This window comes from Apis laboriosa, unplaced genomic scaffold, assembly GCF_014066325.1.
Source record: "Apis laboriosa isolate Shangri-la unplaced genomic scaffold, ASM1406632v1 scaffold15_cov152, whole genome shotgun sequence".
Classification (NCBI taxonomy): domain Eukaryota; kingdom Metazoa; phylum Arthropoda; class Insecta; order Hymenoptera; family Apidae; genus Apis; species Apis laboriosa.
Window position 1 is genome coordinate 788,623 of NW_025222086.1, and position 24,143 is coordinate 812,765.

Consider the following 24,143-nt stretch of genomic DNA (forward strand, 5'->3'; position numbering starts at 1 on the left):
AGTATTGAATCTCGTTATTTTCATTGTCGTTTGCACGCTGCCAATAAATCAATACTCAATGACAATTTACTATCCTCGATTTTGCAAGTGAGGCAAACGAGGCCAATTTTTCTGGCTATTTCTGAATTGCCAGAACGAATCGTATTTGTATTGTTATCGTCATCGTACTTTGGTTAATTTGTTTTCATCCATATACGCGCTGTTAAATATATTTTTGCAGAAAAACTGTGAGAGGCTGTGGTCGTGAAACGAGAATTATTTACCAATACTGACAAAGTTTTCGCTTTTTCAAGGCAATACTTGCGGTCGCCAAGTGTGAGCTTTTAATAAGACTAAAGAAAACAATATGTATACGTAAATAGTAGATATGCAAAAATTTATTCCCATTTTTTAAATTATATTTCTTCGATTTTTTAATTTTCGAATGTTATTGATAATAAATTATTGATAAAATTTTCAAATTGATGCATGCTAAAAATAAAAATAAAAGATATTTTATTAAATAAATGCCTGTTTATTTGTTTAATGATTGTATAAATAATAAGATTATTTTCTATTATTATAATATTATTGTATTATAATATTATAATAATTTAGATTATTTACTAATGAATAAGAAGTTATTAATAAATTATTAAATGAATGAGAAGAATTAATATCCAATCCCAAATGGAAATTTACGGAAATAATACACAATTAAAGTTAAAAAAATTGCTGTTGAAATTTAAAAGAAAAAGAATGTTTTATTTTATATTATATGTTATATCCTAAAACTAGCAAAGTTTTTTAATAGAATATAGGATTTTTTAGACACACAATATAATAGAAAGTAATGATTATTAATTAATATAATTAATAAAAAAAATTATATATAAATGTTTAAAAGTATTTTAGTAAAAAATTTTTTGCATACACTGTATGCAGAAATTCAATCTCTACTAGGTATACGCAGAAACAATAAAAAATACAATAAAAAAACCATATGGCTACACAGATGGGTCGCATTAAAATTGTGATTCGTAAATATTCATAAAAAATGATTATTCATTAATAATCATTTTTTATTAGATTGATACAAAAAATAAATACAATTAAATATATATTTATTCATCGAAAATAACTTTTCTCGAATAATATAATTATAATTATCTTATAAAATATTAAAAGGAATGTAATATAGTTTCAAATTGGTTTCAAGCAAGTCTAATAACATTTTTAAATATTATGACGATTTTATTATAAATTTAAAAAATTAATAAAATAATATTAATATTCAACAATGACAAGACAATTAAGAAGGAATAAATAATGGGTCATTTATACATAAATTAGTGCATCTAATTTATGTATAAATATATAATTGACAATACGATCACATATGTCATTTATATGCACAGCTAATAGTTTAAATCGTACGATAAAAAACTAGGCTACGCCATGATTTATTGTCCTACATTTATTGCACATTTCCAATGGTCAAGCATCCATAATGAAATATTGAATACTATCATATTTAAAAGAGCATCGATAATATTAAGCAACATCAAATTCAGTTTAAATATTCATTATATTAAATTTGAATATCTAAATTCAAAAAAATCTATAAAATGCAATTAATAATTATATTAAGAATATATACACCTATTCAAATACAAATAATAAAATATAAAAATCCTCCTAATTTATCCTACCTGAAAAATTGACAAATCCATTTTTCAACATGAAAAAAAGAATAACAATTTTGAAGTCTTTCAAATATAACGGGCCATTGTGAAAGTCATCGTGTTACAATGACAAGTAATGGCGGCATTTGAAGTCAGCTCGCTTGACGCTGACCAGGCAGACCACGCTTAAATTAATTCGGTCATTTCTTCCATTCTATTTTGAAGATACTGCACTCTAAGGATGATTACAGGCACGAAAAACTATTACGTAACCGCGAAGAAGAAATGCAAGAGTCGCAAAAAAAGAATCAAGCTCACTATTAACGAAACACGCGTGCTTACGTGACTTTCGATTTCAATATGTCCACAGATCGAATCTTTCGACCGGCGAATTACTAAATCGCGCAAGTCAGAGCGACATCTTTCCGTGATGCACGAATACCATAGAATTTATAGAGGTCACTACTAAATTTGTGAAGTTTCGTTAGGTTAAAATGAATCCTCTCATATATTTTCGCACAAAATATCTAACCCTCGAAGTTTAAGGATACAACGAGGTTCTTATAAAAAATATATGGGGAACAGAAGAATTTACGATCCGACCCGCTCATCAAAAATTTATATCTGTACATCTGTTAAATACATACAATTTTTCTTTCAGTGAACAAAAATTGAAAAAATTTTTTCGCTTTCGCTTCCACTTTTATATGCTCGTTTTAGTCTCTTTCTCTTCCTTTGCTTTCTGCAAACTTGCTCAAATGAGATACCATTTCTAGTGAAATAAATTTCTGTCGCAGATTAAAGACGAACTTTTTTGTTTCTAGTCTAACTTCATGATCGTTGATTGGTCAATAGATTTACTTCTAATACTATACTCTATAGTAAGTGGTCAAATTTTTTATGTGTTAATTATTGTGCAGAATGCAATATTGTATTGAAATACAATATAGTAATTATTTTTTTATTTTTTGAAATTGTAACAGGTTCGTTAAATTTTTTTTATTATTATTGTTATTTGAGATTACGTTAATATTTTATTTAGAAATATTACATAAAAAGTAATCGATAAAAATATCCAATTGACGGAAGCGGAAAAACTTTTGATAGTTTCTTTTGCATTCTGCATATCGTAGCTAAATTTACCAATTGAAATTTAATCGAGAAAATTCACGAACATACAGAATTGAATCTCGAGTGAAATACGCACATTACAAAATCTGATACCATAATCTTGTGTCATGAACGGGTGTGCATTTTTAAACCGATTAATTACAACTAAGAGTCTGGTATCGAATGGTAACAGCTGGCGAGTTGAAATTAACATTTCGAAAAGAATGAGCTGCTCTTTATTTTTGGTATTGCTGATCATATGCTGCCAAACGATATATTATTATTAGTTTGAATCGATTTATTTACTATGATATATAGTCTCGAAATAATATTGAATTTTTTATATTATATTATTTATACTATATTACGTTAGAATAATTTAAAAGTATCAAAAATATAATTTATGATTTAACTAATATTGAAGACAGGTTTATGAATAATAATGAATTTCACGCACTCATTCTGAAACACCTTATATATATGGATATCGGTAGCTAAGCCATTCTGCCGTGCTGTGTAATACGTGTATGCACCGATCGATGCTGAAAAACTGGAGATCGAAAGTAAACGTCCGAAGTTCAACGATAATGGCATCGATACCATGAAACAATAAGGGTGAAAAAGAAAGAGACAAATACAATGAAAGACATCGAATCAAATGAGATGAAATGAAAAGGATAAAGAAATAAACGGAAAATGTATTTTTAACAATGATTAGCGAATAATCGGTTTGTTACTTGTCGCCGTAGAATTGTCCATTCGTTAATTGGCACACCGATTAAAAGTATGATGAATGAGAGGTATCATTTTGCATAGGACAAGGTCAAAGTCCTAAGGACTGTAGCACGGTTGTGCACCGCTCGACAACAGCCGGATTCCTCTCTCGTCCGATGCCGCGCGCGCGGTGACAGAGTACATCGAGGATATAAAAATAGTTGTGCAGACGCCGAGGTTCAAGACCTCGATATATAGATACTACGGTGGCACGATAACGTTATCCATGGAATTATGGCACAGCTGTGTTTACATGTAAACATCAGCGAAAACGAGCGACGACGACGGCGACCGGACGACAAAAGGAAGATTAAAATTTCAAGATGTATCCTTTTACCATAAGAATCCTGTTATGCATAGAATATTCTTCACAATGTTGGAAATTTCTCGTCTATGGATAGTAAACAGCTACAATGTACAGGAACACGCTGCGTAATAAACAAAAAATTGAATGGAGAAGTATAATTCTCGGCAAGCGTGTAAGATAACAAAGATAGCTCATTTTCAAGAATCCCATATGCAAAGAGATAACTCACGATAAAAATCTCTTTCTTTCTCAACAGGCGATACCTGTTCAGAATCTTATGACTAGATTACGAAAACTTTATTCTGACCTATTTCTAAAGATGCTGTATGCCGTATCCTTTACGTTAATTGAAATATCGTTTCGACTGCAAATTTTTTTAGAATTTATTTTACGAAATATACGATAAACTTTGTGTTTTTTTGCTCGATTTCTTATAGAAATTGTTATTATAAAAAATAGAATCAAAGAAAATTATGTAGACACGCGATATAGACGTTCGGTAGATTGAAAAAGGTCACTTGGCTCTATGGATTGATTAAAAATTCGATACCACATGCGATGAAGAAAACCACGATGCGACAAATTCTCAAGTAGAAATTATAAACTTACCGAAAGGACGCTCGAAGCACCTCACGAAACTCCTTTGTATCCAGGGCAGTGAAAAATCCTCGTGGTGACACCGCGATTAACAAGTTTTGCATACATCTAAACACACTCACTAACACTATAAATCGAGCACTGAATAAATTTTCACGCACGCTTGCCTTGACCTCACGATCTGACCGGTAGATCGGTAAGAATTTCACGAAAATCACATTGATAGCGTTCAACCGTCAGCTTGCTTCGGAGATCATAGACCAGCTGTGTTTTTGCCCGACCATTCAGGAACTGGTGCATGCGCATTGGCGTTGCCGCCATCTTGACTTTCTTGGGAGTAGGAAAATATATCGCGCGCAATTTAAAGTTGTTAATTTAGGTCTGGAATTCGTGCTTGCTAATGATGCTCCTAAAACATTAATTATTTAATAGTTAATGAAAAATAAAAAAATGATGAAGAATAAAAAGAATCTTATTTTATACATTTTTAATTTAAAATTAACTTGTATAATTAAAAATATGTATATTTTTTATATTTTAATGAAAAAAATTTGTAAAAAAAAAAGAAATATTTTTATAAATTAAATTTTATTTATATAATTAAAAATGTATATTTTTATGTATATTTTTTGTATTTTTACTATTAAATTTTATATATATTATTTTTACATTTTATATATATATATTTAAATACAAAAGAAAAATACCTTTCTACATATATACGCATATATTATAATTATTTATTTAAATGTAAATATTAAAAATATAAATTTTAGTATAAAAAAAATCGGGCCCCTCCGGGATTTGAACCCGGGACCTCCTGCACCCAAAGCAGGAATCATACCCCTAGACCAAGAGGCCAGCTGATTAACAGTTTTATAATATTTTTTTTTATATCATATAATGAGATAATTATATAAAATAAATATATATTAATTATTATTATATATAACAAAGAATTATATTATATAACGTTTTATATTTATTTATGATGTAATAATATTATTAATAATATTATATATGATATAATAATAAATGCATATAACAATATACAACGTATAAATCGTTAATAGAATATTATTTTGTACTTAATAATTAAACATTCTAATTTATTCACAATTTTAATCTCATTATATGCAATTATATATAATTTATATATAAAAATAAAAAAGAATCTTAAAATAGTAATAATCTAACAGTCGATAAATATGTTTGCGATTGTATCTAAAGGTGATCACTCATGTAACTACAGTTGAATGTAATTCTACATTTAACTTGTATGTACTGTACATAACCTATAAACTAAAAACTACTCATCTGTGATTAAACTGTGTTAACTTTAAGTAAACAATTAAAGTAAAAAAATAAAGATATTATTTTTAATATAATAAGAAAAAAAAATATATAACTTTGAGTATCAAGAATTATTCAACATTTATTACGTAAATTATAATGTAATCATATGATTTTATCTGGCAATCATATTACGTGAACACGTAAGTAATTACAGAAATAGCTACTAGTATTTGTATTTTAAGCATGTGAACAAGTTTTGACGTAAATATTATTATTGATTTTATGATTTTTCTATAACCAATGGATGGAGAAGATAAGAGAAACCAAAATAATTAACATATTTCACTAACTTTTTATTAGCGACACGTATATACACGTGTTTAACATATTAATATTTTATAACAAAAATAATTACAACTACAAATCGCACAAAATTTTTCATATCAAACTAATATAAATGACATTTTATACGGCCATGTACTTTATTTGCACAGATATTTCAAGCATTTCTATTTTGATTGCCGCATTTTTATTGTGACAAATATTCATAAGAAATGATATAATTTTTTAACATTTAAATGTTTCAAAATTCTCTTATAATCGAATGATAAAATTTGTACGATCAGACATTCATAATTTTTAAGTAGATATTGATACCTTTGGTATAATTCAATTAGTTATAATATCAAAATAATATATAGTTTTTTTTCCGTTTTCATTTCTTATCTTATGCATTAAACCTGAAAAAACATTTTGTTAAATATGATATCAAATTTTAATGTATAAAATTTTCTAAAGTAATATATTTTTTATTCAACTTGTGAATGGGATATGCTAGGATTGATACCAAAACTTGCAACTATGTGTATCTATAATTATATATATTATTATAAATATCAATTCATAATAGAGCTTGATCTATTTTTTTTTCTTTTTTAGATAATAGATAATATTCTTTATACAAGTAATAACATTATACAAATATGGTATCAATTCTATGAAAAAACAATGTTTTCCAGAGGAATTTCTGTGCTACAATAATTTAGCTGGTCGTATAACAATTATATATTGCATAAATAAGATGAATAATTTCTTTTTTTACCTTAAACATCGACTATCCTTTGTGATAAATACATTTTTTGAATTTAATTGACAATCAGTTAATACTAAGAATACAATTATAGGATGTCACACAAGTTGAAATTACATTCAGATCAGATATAATATAGGATAATATTGTTCTATAATTCTATATAATCATAATAGTCTTTTTTGATACAATAATTAACTGCAATTATTAATTTTTATAGAACAATACAGAAAGCGTAGTAATATATTAAGCAAATGTTTATCCGTTATTCTTTTATTCTTATTCATATCATATAAAATCGTAATTTCATAAATGAAATATTCCATTGGGTAGTAATAAATATCGAAAAGGACTACAAGTGCACTTGCCCATTATATCTCATAATTGGTATTTATAGTTCTCTCGTTAAAAAACGAGACATATTATTGATACGATATTAAAAACAATGTTACGTTCTTTACAATTGGCAGTGATAGCTCTTATACGAAATATTCTACTTACTTATAGCAAACCGTATAAATGTATCTACAATTTTACGAATCAACAACTCTCGAAATAAATAGCTTCACTCGAGTTTCATTGATTTCAATTTAGTTTACTTTTATATTACTTATATTTATATACGTCATTTCTGTGCAAATATTTTTTTACTTAACATTACAACAATAATAAATAATCACGCTTTTTATAAATTTCCCTATAAATTATTCGAGAAATTATTTCCTCCTGTTATAAACGATTATATTAATGAATAAAAATATTAAATAAATATCTATCTATTCCATTTATATTTCAATCTTTTAATAGTTATTTTACAATAAACTATAAATAAAATTATTAAAAATGTATAATTATATACTGAAATATTTTTTAAATATCCCTCCATTAAGAAAGTACCTATCAAATCGAAGATAGATGTCGCAGTATCGATACTCGATTTAATAGACTAGCACATAGTGTCATCTAGTTTCAGTGGAGTGAGAGTGTACAAGAAATTTCTTTAAAATTCATTTCTTCGATTATTTCTTTTGGTAAGTTTGGCAAACATTAAAAGTTTGTATTAAATAATGATTATTAGTGATATTTTTAAGGTAACATAATTAGAATACTAGAATTTTTTGTTTACGGATCAATTATAGGATTTATTGTTGCTGGTGAGATTGGCGCTTCATGCTGAGTGTCGTTTAACACAAATGTCGTTGTAGGCTCTTCCCGCGAATTTTGTGCAACTTTTCTGCTTCCTGGAGGAATATAAGTCCACCAAGCCAGGAAAAAGAAAAGAAGGGATGCTGCTTTGCCGATGAAAGCTAATGCTAGCATATATCTGAAACAAGGTATGTTCATTGATTTTTGCACGATTGTAAATGCCTGATTTTGCATGATGAAAGTGAATTTTTAATAAAAATATAATATAGTTTACAATTTAATTATTATAATTCTTATATAAGATACAAATAGTAATATTTGCATTACAAAATATTATAAAATAATAAATCTTAAATTCTAATCGTTAAAACCGCCATTTTTATTTCAATTTTATTTGAATGAATGTTCTAATCTTTAGTGGCCATTAGTGAAATTATAGAGGACGCCATAATCAAGTCTGGAACGATTTCTACAGATATAGAAATAATTAAACGAAGATATACAAGCATGGAGGTAGTTTTATTTTATAATTTTTTTGAATAAGTAACAAATTCGAAAGTATTTAATACGATTTAAAGATTCAAATATAATTAATTTTATCATACCTGCTCATGTATAAGTTATCATAAACGAGACAGGATCCTTCGCCGTCGCAAGTTTTGTTCCATAAAATGCATGTTTCATCTATGAGAGCACCGAACACCATAGGTGCTGGTATTGTGCCTAGAATTCTAACTTTGATCCATTGTATACCTAAGGCAAACGATCTTTGATCGTCTCGAACGACGCGAAGTGTCGCGGAAAGTGCAGGCATTGTGCAAAGAAAGGTTATAAACATGTTGCAAAATGCTAAAGCGATAAACGGCCATAAATAAGAGCACGATGTGCTGCAAGTAGTGTTTATTGCCTCGTAACTAATCACACTATCTGCAGTAGTTAGATTCATTGGTGGTGCTCGTATACATGTGCAGTCTGTATATATCTGTAAAATAATAAGGAAAAATATTAAATAAATTATTATATAATTATTTGGAATTAATCTTAAAGATTCATAGATATGAATTTTGTGCTTTTGAAAATTGTTAGAATTTTTATCATTCTTCGAGCTCAATATTTTAATTTCGAATTTTATTTCATAAAATTGAAAATCGTTAGAGACAAGTTTGTAAATAAAAATGTAGTATCCCATTGACTTTATGCAAATCATAGGTTTTTGAAAGTAATTATTTAATATAATGATTATAATTATAAAATAAATATAAAAAATAAAAATAATTTTAATAGTATTTTAGAAATAGATAAATTATAAGATATAGAAATATAAACATTTAGTTCAAAGAAAAATAAATATTTATAATAAAATGTAATATCGATAAATATGATTATATTGACATATAATCAGTATTGAGCTTCATTTTTTTTTTTTTTTAATTTAATGACTGATAATTTTTAACTGAATATAAATATTTATTTCCGATTTGCAATGAATATAGATTTTTATAAAATATATACATCACGAATTCCAAAGGTTAAGACAAATATTTATTTTATGATTTCAAGAAATGGATTAGACTTTCATAAGCTTGCATACTAAGTACGATAAGAAATTATACTGACTTCGACGTTATTTAGTCGCATTCCTTGATAACATCCTGCATGACAAGGGGAATAGTACGTGATTCCATCAACTCCGCATATTGGACTGAACTCTGATCTCGAGCAGCCACAGCCATTATTGCACGTGTTATCCAATGAAAAAGTTTTTCTGTAAATATGAAATTTTTTGCTTATTATAGATATTTATTTGCATCTTGAAATTTATCATATAATAGTTACATTATGGTCTATGTATAAATCCATTTGTTTCAAGTTTCTGATTTAATTTTCTAATTCTTTTCATTTTTAATTTTTATATAAAATGGTGAATTGACTAACTTAAATACATTTCAAATATCATTCAATAGAAATATCATATTAAAAATATCATTCAATAAAATGAAGCAGTGAATTATAAAATATTTGTTTTACAAAACTAAAAATGATTATAATATAGAAACTTTATTTATTTGAATGAAGTTTTAGTTAATACATTATTAGAAACTACCTATATAAATGTGAATTTCTCTTATTTAAATGAGAAATCAATAGAAATTAATAGATAGTATGAAAAATCGTTAAATTTCATTTAATATATATGAATTATATTTATACTGCAATGTAGAATCAATTTTCAGATAAATATGGAGTTTTATTATCAAAAGAAAGAAAAAACAAAAATTAATATCAGCAGATATGAATTTGGAGATCTATTATGTACACATGAGAACGAATAAAATCACAGACATAGGAAAAATGAAATAAAATATGAAATCCTCGATAAATACCATGCAAATTCGTGAAGTAGTGACATATTTTCCCAAAAATTTTAGCTTTAGAGTTAATTATAAAATGAAGTTTCAAATATCCAATTTTATATTGTTGAAATTACTTTTACAAGTAAACAGAATTTCGCGCGCCCATACATATATATATAAATAGCAATCACTTACTTGGTCTGGTTCGAATAAGGTATAGTGACTCCCGCAAAGTTTAAATTCGGACAATTCAGAACGAAGCACAAAGTGAAGGCGATGCAGGATGCGGTGGCTAGTAGACAGAACTTTAAAATGCCCGAGCAGGGCAAATTAAAACGCTTTATGAGGTAACCACCGAGGAAGGTACCTCCACCGCCTGCGGGTACAGTTACCAAACCTGCAAGCAAAAAGAAAAAAATCTAGGTAATAAAATTAGGATGAAAGGGTATCCCATTTCGAATAGCGTGTCCTCCTCTCGATGCTATCGAAATTTCACGAAAATTACGTCGAAACATTAGTCAATTGTAAATATTCCATACGAAATATAAAAACATCGAGGATGATTTATATCTCGCGACATACGTGCGAATAATTGATGGTAACATATCGTTCAGTCGATATTTTAACGAAAGAGAGAAAGAGAGAGAGAGAGAGGGATAAAAAATGTTTCGAGAAAGGTATTTGACGAAATATCGTCGATGATTACGCGTTGCGATTGACGAGAGGCGCACGAGGTTGTTTCTCTCGTTTTTTCTCTCTCTCTTTCTTTCTTTCTTTGATTGATTACAACAGAATCCTTGAATATTATTCACCCATTAGTAACGCGGCGGAACTAGCGCTGACGTTGAATTGATTTTCGATCAGCTTGGGGAGGAAAGCGGCGAAACCGGCGATAAGCAATCCTTCACTGGCACCTGCCAGATTTAACATGAAAAAGCCAGGATTACCGAGCAGATCGGTCAGGGCGCGAGGCAGTTCTCGTATTTTCGAGAATGCCTCTCCTCGATCGCTCGAGGACGATTGCTTTCTGGTGCTCCTTTGGTGCGCCTCTGACACCCTCTCTTTAGCCAATTTCTCTGAACCTGAAAAAGAGATATTTATTCATGTAAATTTGTGTGGATAGGACTGTTATTTGAACGTATATCTGAATGATTGTAATTTGAATGGAAATTTGTAAATAGAATCTATAATTATTAAATCTAGATCTATAATCTAGATCTATAATTATTAAAGTTTTGTTGATATTGTGTATTGTTTCAGTGTAAGTGTTTTGAGATTATGCGTTGGATATTATGAAATTTCTGAAACAATAATTTAAAGAATGGTAATCTTATTATATAGTATAGTGTGTGTTGTAAAATATTTCACAATTCAATTACCAGGCAAAGCTGCAGGAAACGCTAAGATGGGTATAGCGATTATGAAACATAAAACTGCAGCCGCTAGGAAACCTATCCACCATGCTCCCACCCATACGTTGCTGTTTGGTGTTAAGCCAATCCTGGAAATTGGTTCCTTAAATTATTACAAACACTTTTGCAAGTAAGACAGAGTCGTGAATAGAAAGAGTATTCATTAACAATTATTAATATTCATTTCTTATACAAATTTTCTATTCTCAAAAATTACTTTAAATCTATGATATATTATCATTCTTTTTAAATTTGAATAAGGATTCATAATTCTTATTTTATTATTTATCCTTATTTAAATCAATTGTTCTTTTAGATTTGAAAATTTGATGGCAAATGTTTTATCGTTCAATTGTGGAGATCTCGAGTTACTCCACTTTGATTTAATCTTATATTTAATCTTTGAAATTCTATCTTTTCAAATTAAGGGGAAAAATTGACGTAAAAATTCTTTTAATAACTCCGTCGATCTCCACGTTAAATCAATCTACGAATTACCAATATTTAAACAAGTTGAAAGTGCTGCGTCTCTAATATCGCGAAACGGGTCAACCCTATCTTTTTTAAACGCTTTAAAGTAGGCCGCGTAAAACAAATAAGAGTTGGGAAGGGTATAGCCGGGGTAAAAATGTAATTATCCCGGAACAGTAGAGCGGATTGTAGTTCGTACAACACGGTGAGTAGGCCGGAATTGCTTCACCGTCGCGGAACTTCCGGCGCATCTCGCCGCGGTTTTTTAATTGCGCCAGCGAGAAATCCCCTTTCCGAGTCGAGCTTCTGCAACTTTTCCGACTAATTGCCGGTTACAGAGCTTCTGAAAGCTTCTCTTTTTCCTCGGCCTCGATGATTCGATATCGAGGAAAAATTTCTAATTTTATAAAAAAATATATATATGCATATGTATAGAAAGAGGATGATGAAGATTTTCATTTTGAATATATATTATTTTCTATGGGTTTTTATTATTTTTTTTTTTAACGAGAATATTAACTAAATTTAAATAGAATTCAAAGACTTCAAATTTTCCAAATATATATTTTTGCACGTTCATAAATTTTGCGTTTAGAAACATTAAAAATTTAACGATCAAGTAATACTTTCCATACGCTTTCTAAATATGAAGATAAAATACAAGGATGCAGCTTCTGCATCCAAAACCACGAACACGATACTCTTCAATCCTAGTCGCTCATCATCCTCTATTACTTTGCACAATGCGCCATCATCATAATCGGGAAAATTCTTTCAGAATCGGGATATTACAGCGGCATAACTTATCCGTAATAATCTCGAGATAGTGAAAAAAGCGGAAAATTGTGAAAAAGTATCCAAGTTACTCGAAATGACTGTCTGCCGTCGAATCTTGGTCCGCTAAATTAAATGAGGCGCGTGCATGCAGAGAGGCGAGCTCGTAACCGGAAGTGGCCGTAATGCAACTAGTTACCCCATTCTTTTCCTTGCTTCCGGCTTCGTACACCGGAATAACGGAAGGAAATGTAATTGGACTCGCGGGAAATGTTATTAGCTCTCCACAAAACGTTCGTTTCTGTTTCGTTTTATTAAAGATCGCGAAAGGATGAGGCGTCTCTCTGTTTGCAAATTATCGGATTGCGGCTGCTTCGACACGCAATTTAAGTTTTGCTTGGAAATCTCGATAAACCTTGTTGCGAGACAGCCTTTAAACTTTCGCCGTTTAGGCGTTACGATAATCGAATTTTAAATTGAGGATTAGGGGGCTTTTATCGTGAAAGTGCTTAATCTTAAGGGCGAAGAATGTTGTTTGATTAATGGAGGGGGTCGTTTAGCGAGGAAAATTTGATACTTTTTGATAAATTTCTATGGATTGAAAACGTTGAATGATTTTGTATGAGTTTTATTGATAAATATGAGCTCCTATTTTGATTAATTTTAATTAAAATAGCGATGAAAATTTAAAAAAACAATGGTTCCATGTACATATATAGAATCGTTCTATCGCGTCTCTTCTCAATAATTTTCGATTGAAAATTTAATAAATTTTTATAGATATGAAACAATATGTCTCGTAATATTAATTCATTAAATATCATAATATAATAAATCATTTAAAAATAATTCGTGTCCACAAAAGAATTATTAAAAGATTATACTTTCTTCGTCTACGTTTTTCAATTTTTATTTGAAACATTCTTTCTCGTAATTATTAAACTCAATTAAGATATTCAAAATGATCGAGTCGATCTTGTTTACTCAATTCGACATAATATTTCACGTTGAATCGATTCGATATGACGGACAAGGACTTTTTTCTATCGATTGACGAGGCAGAATATTCCTAGCATAGGCTTTACGTAACTTTTTTTCTCATCAAAGTTACCAAGGCCAATGGATCTCATTTTTTCCCTGGGTAAAACCTCGACTGCGAAGAGGTGATTGATTACCCGGAAACGGCTGACTAACTGCGCGATCATCCCTTAGCAGACTAACTGCACTACACCGACAAGGAATCGCCGTTTACTTACCCTCTTTTTCTATCTCGTTTTTTTCCACTTTCCCATAGTAACACTGATCTTTAAATGATGTTCGAGTAACGTGACTTTTCGATGTTGATTTTATTCGTTGACAGTGGATGCGACGAAATTGAAAAGGTATTTTTGATCTTTAGAAAAACGAAGACGAATTTTAATAATTAATTTTATCGATATCTAATAAACAAATTATTAAATTCCCCATTTTATGTAATTTAAAAGGAGAATAATAATTTCTTTTTAATTTTTAATTTAATAATAATAATAATAATAATTTAATAATAATTCTCCTATCGAAAAAAGAAAGAAATAAAAAGAAAAATATAAACGAGAGATTATTAGATTCCTAGATTATTTTACGAAAATAATTTTCCTTTCCAAATAATTTCACCAAATTTTTCAACAAAATTTTCGCATTTCCAAAGGAAAAAAAAAGGTTTATTAATTAAATGCTTCCAATTCCGCAAAAAACGTTCTCTACCGTCTCCGTGTTTACATCGATTCATTTCTAGGAGTGGAGCTTTCGAATAAACTTTCAGAAGAAAGTTGCAAGGGTTCTAAATTTACTGATGTCCACTCGGTTCCTCCGTAGAATCAGTTAACCGTGAAACGCGAAGGGAAATCCTTTCGACTTTTAATTTCAGTCCCCATCCTAACCGCTTCTTGCTCCATCTTCGTCGCGTTGCTCGTTGCTTCTTTTCTTTCCCCTCTTTCTCTTTCGTCGTTCTCGATGTAAGCTGTTACCATAATAATTTCTTGGCTCCTCGAGCTTTAAAAGGGAACAGGTTGTGCCTCGATTTATTAATCGAGAAAAGAAATAGAAGGGAAATGATTGCTCGCGGAATGTTTTGACACTCGAGGCATTTAATCGGTGAAAGAGACAAAAGTGGAAACAAAGGAACGAAAGGATTATTTATTTTTTCGCGCTTTCTTATTCCTCGAAGATAAATTTCGTCGAATAAAAAAATTTCGTCGAGAAGAATTACCTTTCATGCGATACTTTAATGCGTAGCATTTGTGTCGTGATATTAATATATAAAATAAATATCATTTTTGTAAAATAAGCTATTGCGTTTGTTAGCGTCGATAGAGGTTTGTTTATTTAATGCGTACGTATTGCAATAAATATAAACGTATTGAAATTAAATCCAATAAATTAAAGAACGCGTTTTCGCATAAGTTTTTAAATTGCTTTTCAAATGGAAAATCAATTAAAATAATTTTATAAATGGAACGGATTCCTATAAAAATTTGCTCGAATAAAATTCTCTCGAATAAAACCGTATCAAGTTTATTTATTTTATTCGTGATATCAATCTCCCCCATTTCTTATTAATACTTTAACCTCTTTTCAAAATATCGAATTACGTGACATCAAAACTCCCCTTAAAATCATTCGTATAACACGAAGAAAAAAGAAAAACATTCTGTTATTACTGTAATAATAAATCAATGTACTAATCCGATATAAAAACAAAAACTGGTAATTTTAGAAACACCAGAGCGACATAAAAAACGAATAAGAGGAATTTCAGCTCGCGATACCCGACGAAAAAAAAGAAAATAATCAAGAAAGGGCCAGAAAACCCGTCTCTCGAACAGAGACCATACCTCGAAATCGATATCCGCCCATTTAAAAGTAAAATTCGCAAGGATGGAAGCCCTCGGACGTTGAAAAAATCCTTCACACGATCGACAACTCGATTTATCGTTTCTATGCTTGCTATTACACGTCACGGTTCCAGAGAAATCAGGAGAACGAAAAAAAAGAAAGTGAAAGGGAGAAAGTAAAAAGAGAAAAAGGAAAAAGACGAGAGACGAGATTAATTCGATTCTCGCGTGGTGGGGTGCGAGGGGGATGGGGGAGGGGAGAGGGTTGCTCCGTGGGGAGGCGAGCGGACAAATGGAACTTGATTGTACTCTAAGTGTCGGGGGATGAAGTGACAGTTTTGAAGGGTAACATCGGCGTCATCGTCAAACATTGGTTCACCGCTTGACGTTTTCCCCACGGGATGAGAGAGTTCGTACTCTCCTGCACGCGTGTACGGGGTTACATGCACTATTAATCGTGGCCCATTATACGCTCTAATGGTCCTTCGGGATATTTTCTACGGGGCAGAGGAGATTCCGCTTCGAGACAAAGATTTGCCTCGAGTTGAATGATTGTACATTTTCGTACGATCGCGTGCTGCCTTGTTTATTATTATTTTTTCGCGCTTGGTTGTCGATTTGCCGTGGAATAAGTAATTAGAGTTTGCGTAGGAGGGGTAATACCCTACGTTTTAATAAAGAAACCGAGTATCTTTCAAATTATATCGTGCATTTTCATTTTCTTCGTAATACTAAATTTCGACTTATGTTAAAATAATAATTTTTAATTCGTGTTAAATAAAATTAGATGAATTAGTATTTGATTTTTTTAAACTTTTAATAAGTTTTATTGGGAAAGTAGAAAGAAAAATAATTATCATTTCTCGTTGATAGTTTCTCTTTTTTTTTTTTTTTTCTTTTCAATTGCAACAAATTCGAACAGGAATACATTGTATAATGTATGCATCCGGTTTTCTAATTAAATAATATAGTTTATCATTTCAAAAATCTAACATAAATACCCTTACAAACTACCCTTATCCCTATCTTAATACCTTCATCGGTAGATTAAATTTAATCTTCGTTCAAAATTTTCCTCGTCCTCGAATTTCATCAAAAGAATCCATCCTCGTTTTAAAAAAAAATCAAAAAAAAAAAAAGCAAATTAATTAATACCATGACGCGTGTGCTCGAAAAAGAAGAACATCAGCATCGGTGGCTCATTACCGAGGACAAGAAGCCGGTAATTAAGCGTTGCAAACACGTCTGACAACGCTTTCGCCATCGCAACGGCGCGTATATCTTCGGCGGGGCGTCTTTTCAAGGCCGTGAAACAGCAAAAATAGATGATAAAAATCCGATAACCTGTGTATATCAACTCCAACTTTAACCCGATAATAGTAATTAGCGTGATATCGATATTTCTCGCGAGTTTCAAGCAATATATAAAATATATTCATAATCACATCGAAAGAAACTTACTTAATATCAAACTCGTATCGTGATATTGTTAATAAATAATATAATATAATATTGTTAATAATAATATAAAATTGTAAAATATAAAAATTGGAAATAGAATCTTGGAATATTTACATGAACATACATAAAAAATAATCAAAAAGAATCGAACCTGAAGATCGCGCACGAACCTGAAGATTACGACGATCACATCTCGATCCGTTGTTTGAAAACAAGAAGACACCGAAAATTTCTTTTTTCCGCTTTTCCCTCCCCCGTAATTTCGCAGAGAAATTTTTATGGCAATTTTTCATTATTCCCCCATCCCTTCGAGCCTCGTCCTCAAGATTTCGCGATTAATCTCAGAGAGCAGCGACGTGGATTTACGCGAGTTATAAGACGAATATAAAGTTCGAATTTTCTCGTGCACGACGGGAATACGCGTCTGGAATATGCTCCCGGCGAATGTGATTCATTCATATTTGCGTATCACCGGATGTCGACTGTTCGGTTGGAACACGCGACTTTCCTCTGTACCTGTCACAGTTACACATAGCGGCAGGCTTGTTGATAAGGGTATTCTTTACGATTTTTCGATTTTATTCTTCGAATTGGTATATTATATATTAAAATTAAGGAACGAGGAAAATTTCTTAAATTTTCTTTTCGATTATTCGCCTTAATATTTTGTTTTATAAAATTTTCCAAAAAATGTTTATAAGAAACGAGATATAAAATCTCGAAGAATTTATTGGTCTCTAATAATAATAATAATGATAATAAACTATCCTGCAACGGTAAATTTCCACCATTAAACGGTTCGTCTTAATATTGTTTCGCAAAATTTTCGAAAAAATGTTTATAAGAAACGAGATATAGGATCTCGAAGAATTTATTGGTCTCTAATAATAATAATAATGATAATAAACTATCCTGCAACGGTAAATTTCCACCATTAAACGGTCCACTAATGATAAATAGTAATGTACAGTGGCGACCACATATCTGTTTCCCCGGATAGTGGGACGAAACAGCCGATAAATCGTGTCGAGAATTTAATAAAGTTACCTCGCCCCTCCGCCCCCGCACAAGGAAAAAGCGGGAAACGTGTTTAAACGCGTGGCGACACGAGAGGCGACAAATTCCGATGGCGCGCCCATTAAACGTCATTCTCCATCGGCATTTCGCCGACTATGAACCCTCTTTATGGCGAAATGAACGCGGACAACTTTCAATCCATTGTCCATTCAATTCTTCCACCGCGATGGATCCTCTTCCGCAATTTTAATCTTAACGTTTAAAGACGTTAACGTTTCCAAGAGATGGATTTTTCCTTTCTTTCCTTTTCCATATTTTTTCTATTTTAATTCGACGGATTTGAGATTGTTTTGTTCACGATTTGTATTTAAAGATTGGAGATGGAAATATGAAAGGTCTTTGATATTTTTTTTGTGACCATAGTAATGATCTTTTAGGGGGCGATGGCGTTTTTCATGGAGATGTGATTAAAGGTGAGGCTGATATTTAGGGAGGCGTGGTATTTAAGTGACCCTTGCCAGATTTTCGTTCCAGCCAATTTTAAACGTTTATGTTGGGCTGATTTTGATACGAGCAAGGAAGTTTTTTTTTCTAAAATAGTATAGGAATTAACGAATAATAATAATATTAATAATGTATTCAATTATTTCTTCTATATATTATATTATAATCATTGGAACGTGGATAATAAATTTTTAGCAGATTCGAATGGTAATTTCGTTTGTGCACACAATGCACAATGCAAAATTTCAGTTTATTTGTACGTATCCGTGTTCTAAGTATTAAATATAATTTTAAAAGCGTGCTATGTAAAATGTAATTAGCATAATTAAAAAAATACTCACTTTGATGGATCCACGGTGATAAAATCTGTATAGAGCTTCAACAATTCACCTCCAACCACGTATCCTAACGCAGGTCCTATTATGGCCATTGTGTAGAAAATTCCTAAACAGAAAAGGATATTTAAAATCGTTTGATGGTTTGTAAAAATTTAATGTAAATTATTTATTAAAACTCGTCGAATATTATAATGATTTATTATCATACAAGAAATTTAATTTTATAAATAAATGTTGAAAAAGATTTCTATAGTTTACTATACAAAGATAATAGTTGAAAAGAGCATAAAGCGTAATTTCAAATTTCTTAAACAATTAAATTCTTAACATCAATTACACGTTGATTGTCCTATACAAGATGGCACTTGAAACTTCAAACTTCAAAAGTATATACAATGCTCAGAACTTGAAGCAAGCGCAACGAGTGCGGCAATAGAATGTGACAATTCTCAAAGAGCTATTGCGGGATATCCAAGTTAAATCAAGTAAGTACTTGTCAAGTAGGTACAGTACAGTTGAAAAGTTTAGCTTATTTTATGTTGAGAGAACTTGGATCTTTTTAATAAGAAAAGTTATAAATGTACAATGAATTTACATACTTAAATGAAATAACCTGTCTTTTAAATTAATATCTTCCAATCTTTTCAAATTAACAACACATATAAAATTAATATTTCGCCAAAAATACTTGAAAATTTGTAATAATAACAAGAAGAAAAAATTAATTAATTAATATCAGATTTCTTACCTACATACACAGAGGACATCTTCTTCGACACGTTCTCATCTAGATACGTAACACCAAGCGTATAAAAAGGAGCAGAGCCAGCCCCATGTAGAAGTTGAGCTATCAGAAAGATACTTAAGTACAATCCACTGTATGGTTCTTGATCTATTTGGCCCACTGATCCGCTGCAAGATAGCTGAATGGCAAAGATATATTAGCGAATCGAGATTAATTTAATTAATAGATAAAATAATTAATATTTTATCTTTGCCTGACCTTTCTTAAAAATCTTAAAATATTAGAATTAAAAAAATATTATAATTAAAATATTAGAATTAAAAAAAAGAAAAAACGATTGGCTTGAAATATTGTTTATGTCGATCTAGTTTTTTTGTTCCAAGGAAAAAGTTAATGGGTTAAGTCTACGAAGTTTTTGATCGATCGTGAAGATAAGTGAATTATCTTTATACTTTTTAAATTTAGTTACTCGAAATAAGAATTAATTCGACGATAAATTAAGGCATATACGAAGATGACATTCTATTAGTGTATGTAAAAGGATGGATCTTGCTTTTACAAAGGACGAGATCCATAAACTCTGTCACTATCCTTTACATCTAATTGAATGTTTACTCTTCAAAGATCAAAGACACAAGTCTTCCAGTAATTGAGCTCGGGTAATAAAATAATTAGATTAAAAAGATAAGTATATTGCTGGTCGAAACAACTTATTCCAAATTAATATCTGTCCAATGTTTATTTCTATAAAAATATTACTCAATTTCTTCTTCTCGACTTTGATATTTTTCGAAAAATTTATTTCAAATCTTACAATTTTATAACAAAGATCAGAATCAAAAAATTCCAATCTTTAGAATCAATCATCGCTTACCGAACGGGAGGATGTATTCGTCACCCTTTGACAAATATTTTCCGACTGTTGCCCACCCCTGTATGGTCCGGCAATATAATGAGGGGATGCGAAAAGAAGACTTCCTAAGCCTAAGACTAGAACACCTATTCCTATGTACCTATAGAACAAAAATTAATCCAAAAATCTTGTTTACTAATTTCTCAAAAAAAGTATTATATTCTTATTTACTAACCAATTAATATACGAGTCCAATTTTTCCAAAAATTTCATTCATCAAAATCGACAAATTTTTAAAAAAACGAAATTTCTTCAAAAATCTCTTCTAGGATAATAAATATTCAATCTTTCATTTTCAAGATTAACCTCGTTTAGTTTAATTCAAATTGTTATTGATTATCGATCAAGGATCGAGGGTTTCGAAAGTGTCGAAGGAACTGGAAATGGAAATTAACGCTGTTGGTCCGGCTGACGTTAGGATTAATATTTATGAGAACTGTCGAGGTGGATCGATATCGGTATTAATATTAATAGGCGTGACAATAGCTTATACGCGAATAACGTGTTCGAGCGCATATGTACCTCGGTTTCGACGCTTTCGAGCGTCCTCCTAGGAAGCTGACTGGAACGAGGGTAAGGAAACTGGCTATGTCGTATCCGCCTGCTATCAGCCCTGTCTGAGACGACCTCAAACCGAATCTCCTCTCTATCGTGGTTATGACCACGTTCACGAAACCGTTCACCACCATCCCTGAAAACGCACGTAGCATTATATTAGAATAAAATTCTGACCAATTGTTATTCAGAATTACGTTTGTGGACATTGAAAATGAAATACTTTTATTTATTAACATCGATAATGAATCCAGATTTTTTTAAAAAATCCCTTAAAAAATCACAATAACTTAATAGATTAAACTGGATAATTTGCTTAAAAGCTTGCTTCTCGAACTAATTAATTTAATATAATTTAATCCCTAATAGCTAGAAGAAAAAGAAAAGAATCTCTCTAGCTTTTTCATTAAAAAATTCAACCTCCAATCTCATCGAACAAACGAGCCTAAACCTTCGAACGATATTATCGATAATATCCATCGATCCTGGCCAAGTTAAACATTCAGGATACGATCGATAGGAATATTGGGGCCATCCTAATAATAACTCGATCCCCATTCTCAAATTCGAAACACAGTTGATCTCCCTGATACTCATACTCGAGAGCAAATCCGCGTGCCGCGTGTAAATGAATCAAAAGGGGGGTGAACTAATTCAATTAAGTCTCCCCTACGCCCAGTGTCCCGCTCACCCTCCAAGAAATCCCTCTCTCTCTCTCTCTCTCGAACCTGTAAATCTGTTAAACAGTTCTTTCTCACGAATATACACATAGGCTGCTAATCGCCTCTGAATCGAACCGGTGCCCACGCTCCGGTACACGATGGTACGATGGAAGCAGGCGTTGACAGGGCGTCGAATTACAAACCAGCGGAGCCAGTATCGTCGTAGCAGTATCGTCTGACAAAAGCGTTCAACCGTTCTCTGACAATCGAAAAAATGAATCTTCTCTCTGGGAGAATCCTCTCGGATGCGACGGTTCGAGGTTTCCGCGACGCGGATCCCTTTTGATGCTTGGATTCCGCCGGGGTTGTCGTTTTAACGAGCGGATTGGTTACGGTTGGTGGGAGAGGAAAAAAAAAAAAAAAAAAATTGGAATTATTTTTTTCAATGGAAGAATAGAAATTTTTTTCTCCCGCCTTTTAGATTCAGATTGTTTAGAAGGTATATAGTAGTTTGTTGTTGAACAATAAAAATGTGTATGGTGATTATTTAAGTTTTTGGAAGTATTGGTGTATTGTATTATTTGTGAGATATATATTTCGATTGACTTTTTTGAATTAATTTGGAATTAATTTTCAGTTTAGTCGACGTGTTTCTAGTGGAAATTTAATAATTCTAATATAAAAAATAAAGAGATCTAACTCTCGAAATTTTGTTTTTAACACTATCTTTTATTCCACGAACGAAACGTTATTTCATTATTACTTTATGTAAATACCCATTTATGATTCATATTTTTGCAATTTATATTTTTTATTAAAATATTTAAGAATCACTTTATGCACTTTCATATCATTTTTGATGGCACAGAAGAAAAATAATAGCATTTCTAATATAAACATCGTTCGAAAAATATTTCATATTTATTTTCAGTTTTATCGAAATCTATCGAAATATGAAACCAAGTTTCAACCAAATAAATAAAAATACACCAAATACAAAATATATATATATATATATATACTAATTTAAATGATAATCTAACTAATTTCAACGTGACGAAATCGGGCAACCAGAACCAGTCCAACCTACCGCGAAAACCAATTTCTTCCCAGTAACTAGCAACCCAAGATAACCAAACTGCACCTCGAACAATTAAGTAACACTCTTAACTCGTCTCTCCCACACCAACCTTACAACATCCATCGAATTAACGCGTTCACAGACGGCCGTGGCCAGCAAGAGGCCTGGCTCGAGTGTCGGCGTATCCGGTGTCTGTCCACCCGGAAAATGAACCACCTTCGTTTCCCATTGTACCGCTAATAGGAGAATTTTAATTAAAACCGGTCGTGCAGCGCGGATAATTTGTTTCTCCAGCTGCTGGCCGACACTCCTCCCTCTTCTTCTATGCGCGCACGTTTTTTGTGTCTCGCTTCTTCTTACGTCGATCGATCGATGCGAGGAGGATGGATGATTATGATTTAACAGGGATTGGAATAATACTTGTGTGTAATACATATATCGGATAGAAGATAATTTTCAATCAATTGTTTCTGCTTGGTATTTTGAAAATGTATTCAAATGAAGAAATCTGAATTTTTGCTTAAGAATTATTCCATCCTTAAGAAATATCCTAAGAAATATCCTAGGATAGGATAATTTTAATTAAGGAAGACAGAATTTGTGAGAAGATTTTTGTAATCTAAGTAATGAAATTGTCTACTGTCGTTTCTTATTTTTCACAAGAAAAAACATTCCTCTTTAATCCATACTTCCCCTCTACCAATTCTCAAAGTACTGAAAAAAAAAAAAAAAAAGGAAAAACAAAGAAATCCTTTAACTTCATACACGAATCCAATAGTGAAACGTTAATACTCGTTACAACATCCGAATTCTCATAACCCTGCGTGCACGAGCACCACTCACCACCGGCCTTATTCTCGACTTACGTACAGACGATTGCCGGCTCCATTGTCCAGCAATTTGTTCAATCCCGTTCGCCTCGAAGAAGGCACGAACCTCCACACGACGATTTCTTTTGTCGGCCGAGTAGAGGAGCAGCGAGGGGAGGGGGACGAACAA

General features: G+C 31.2%; 2 protein-coding genes, 1 long non-coding RNA gene and 1 other non-coding gene across 12 annotated transcripts in view; 1 reads left to right on the forward strand and 3 right to left on the reverse strand.

Annotated features, from left to right (window-relative positions):
• LOC122710879 (solute carrier organic anion transporter family member 5A1) overlaps nt 1-4,724 on the reverse strand; it is a 54,646-nt gene extending 49,922 nt beyond the window's left edge. For all 3 annotated transcript variants that reach the window (XR_006346006.1, XR_006346005.1, XM_043929081.1), the window contains exon 1: nt 4,465-4,724. The gene's annotated coding sequence lies outside the window, so the exon portion shown is untranslated. The remainder of the gene's footprint in view (nt 1-4,464) is intronic.
• A 517-nt stretch (nt 4,725-5,241) lies between these two features.
• Trnap-ugg lies at nt 5,242-5,313 on the reverse strand. Its single transcript has one exon. It is a non-coding gene; the product is annotated as a tRNA-Pro (tRNA).
• A 449-nt stretch (nt 5,314-5,762) lies between these two features.
• The window catches only part of LOC122710893, a 48,448-nt gene continuing 30,067 nt past the window's right edge, over nt 5,763-24,143 (forward strand). Inside the window, exons 1-3 of the long non-coding RNA XR_006346009.1 lie at nt 5,763-5,948; nt 8,044-8,172; nt 8,403-8,497. This is a non-coding gene — a long non-coding RNA (uncharacterized LOC122710893). The remainder of the gene's footprint in view (nt 5,949-8,043; nt 8,173-8,402; nt 8,498-24,143) is intronic.
• Nucleotides 7,953-24,143, reverse strand: part of LOC122710891 (solute carrier organic anion transporter family member 4A1) — a 42,596-nt gene continuing 26,405 nt past the window's right edge. For 6 of the 7 annotated variants that reach the window (XM_043929111.1, XM_043929109.1, XM_043929115.1 and 3 more), the window contains 10 exons: nt 21,369-21,537; nt 20,808-20,946; nt 19,937-20,111; nt 19,192-19,294; nt 11,718-11,839; nt 11,151-11,420; nt 10,534-10,735; nt 9,602-9,749; nt 8,590-8,966; nt 7,953-8,162 (listed from right to left, as the gene is read on the reverse strand). In XM_043929111.1, coding sequence (XP_043785046.1) covers nt 7,961-8,162; nt 8,590-8,966; nt 9,602-9,749; nt 10,534-10,735; nt 11,151-11,420; nt 11,718-11,839; nt 19,192-19,294; nt 19,937-20,111; nt 20,808-20,946; nt 21,369-21,537 — 1,907 coding nt within the window. In that variant the 3' untranslated portion in view covers nt 7,953-7,960. Of the gene's footprint in view, nt 8,163-8,208; nt 8,454-8,589; nt 8,967-9,601; nt 9,750-10,533; nt 10,736-11,150; nt 11,421-11,717; nt 11,840-19,191; nt 19,295-19,936; nt 20,112-20,807; nt 20,947-21,368; nt 21,538-24,143 lie in introns of those variants that run through there. The other variant, XM_043929110.1, reaches the window with a different exon arrangement.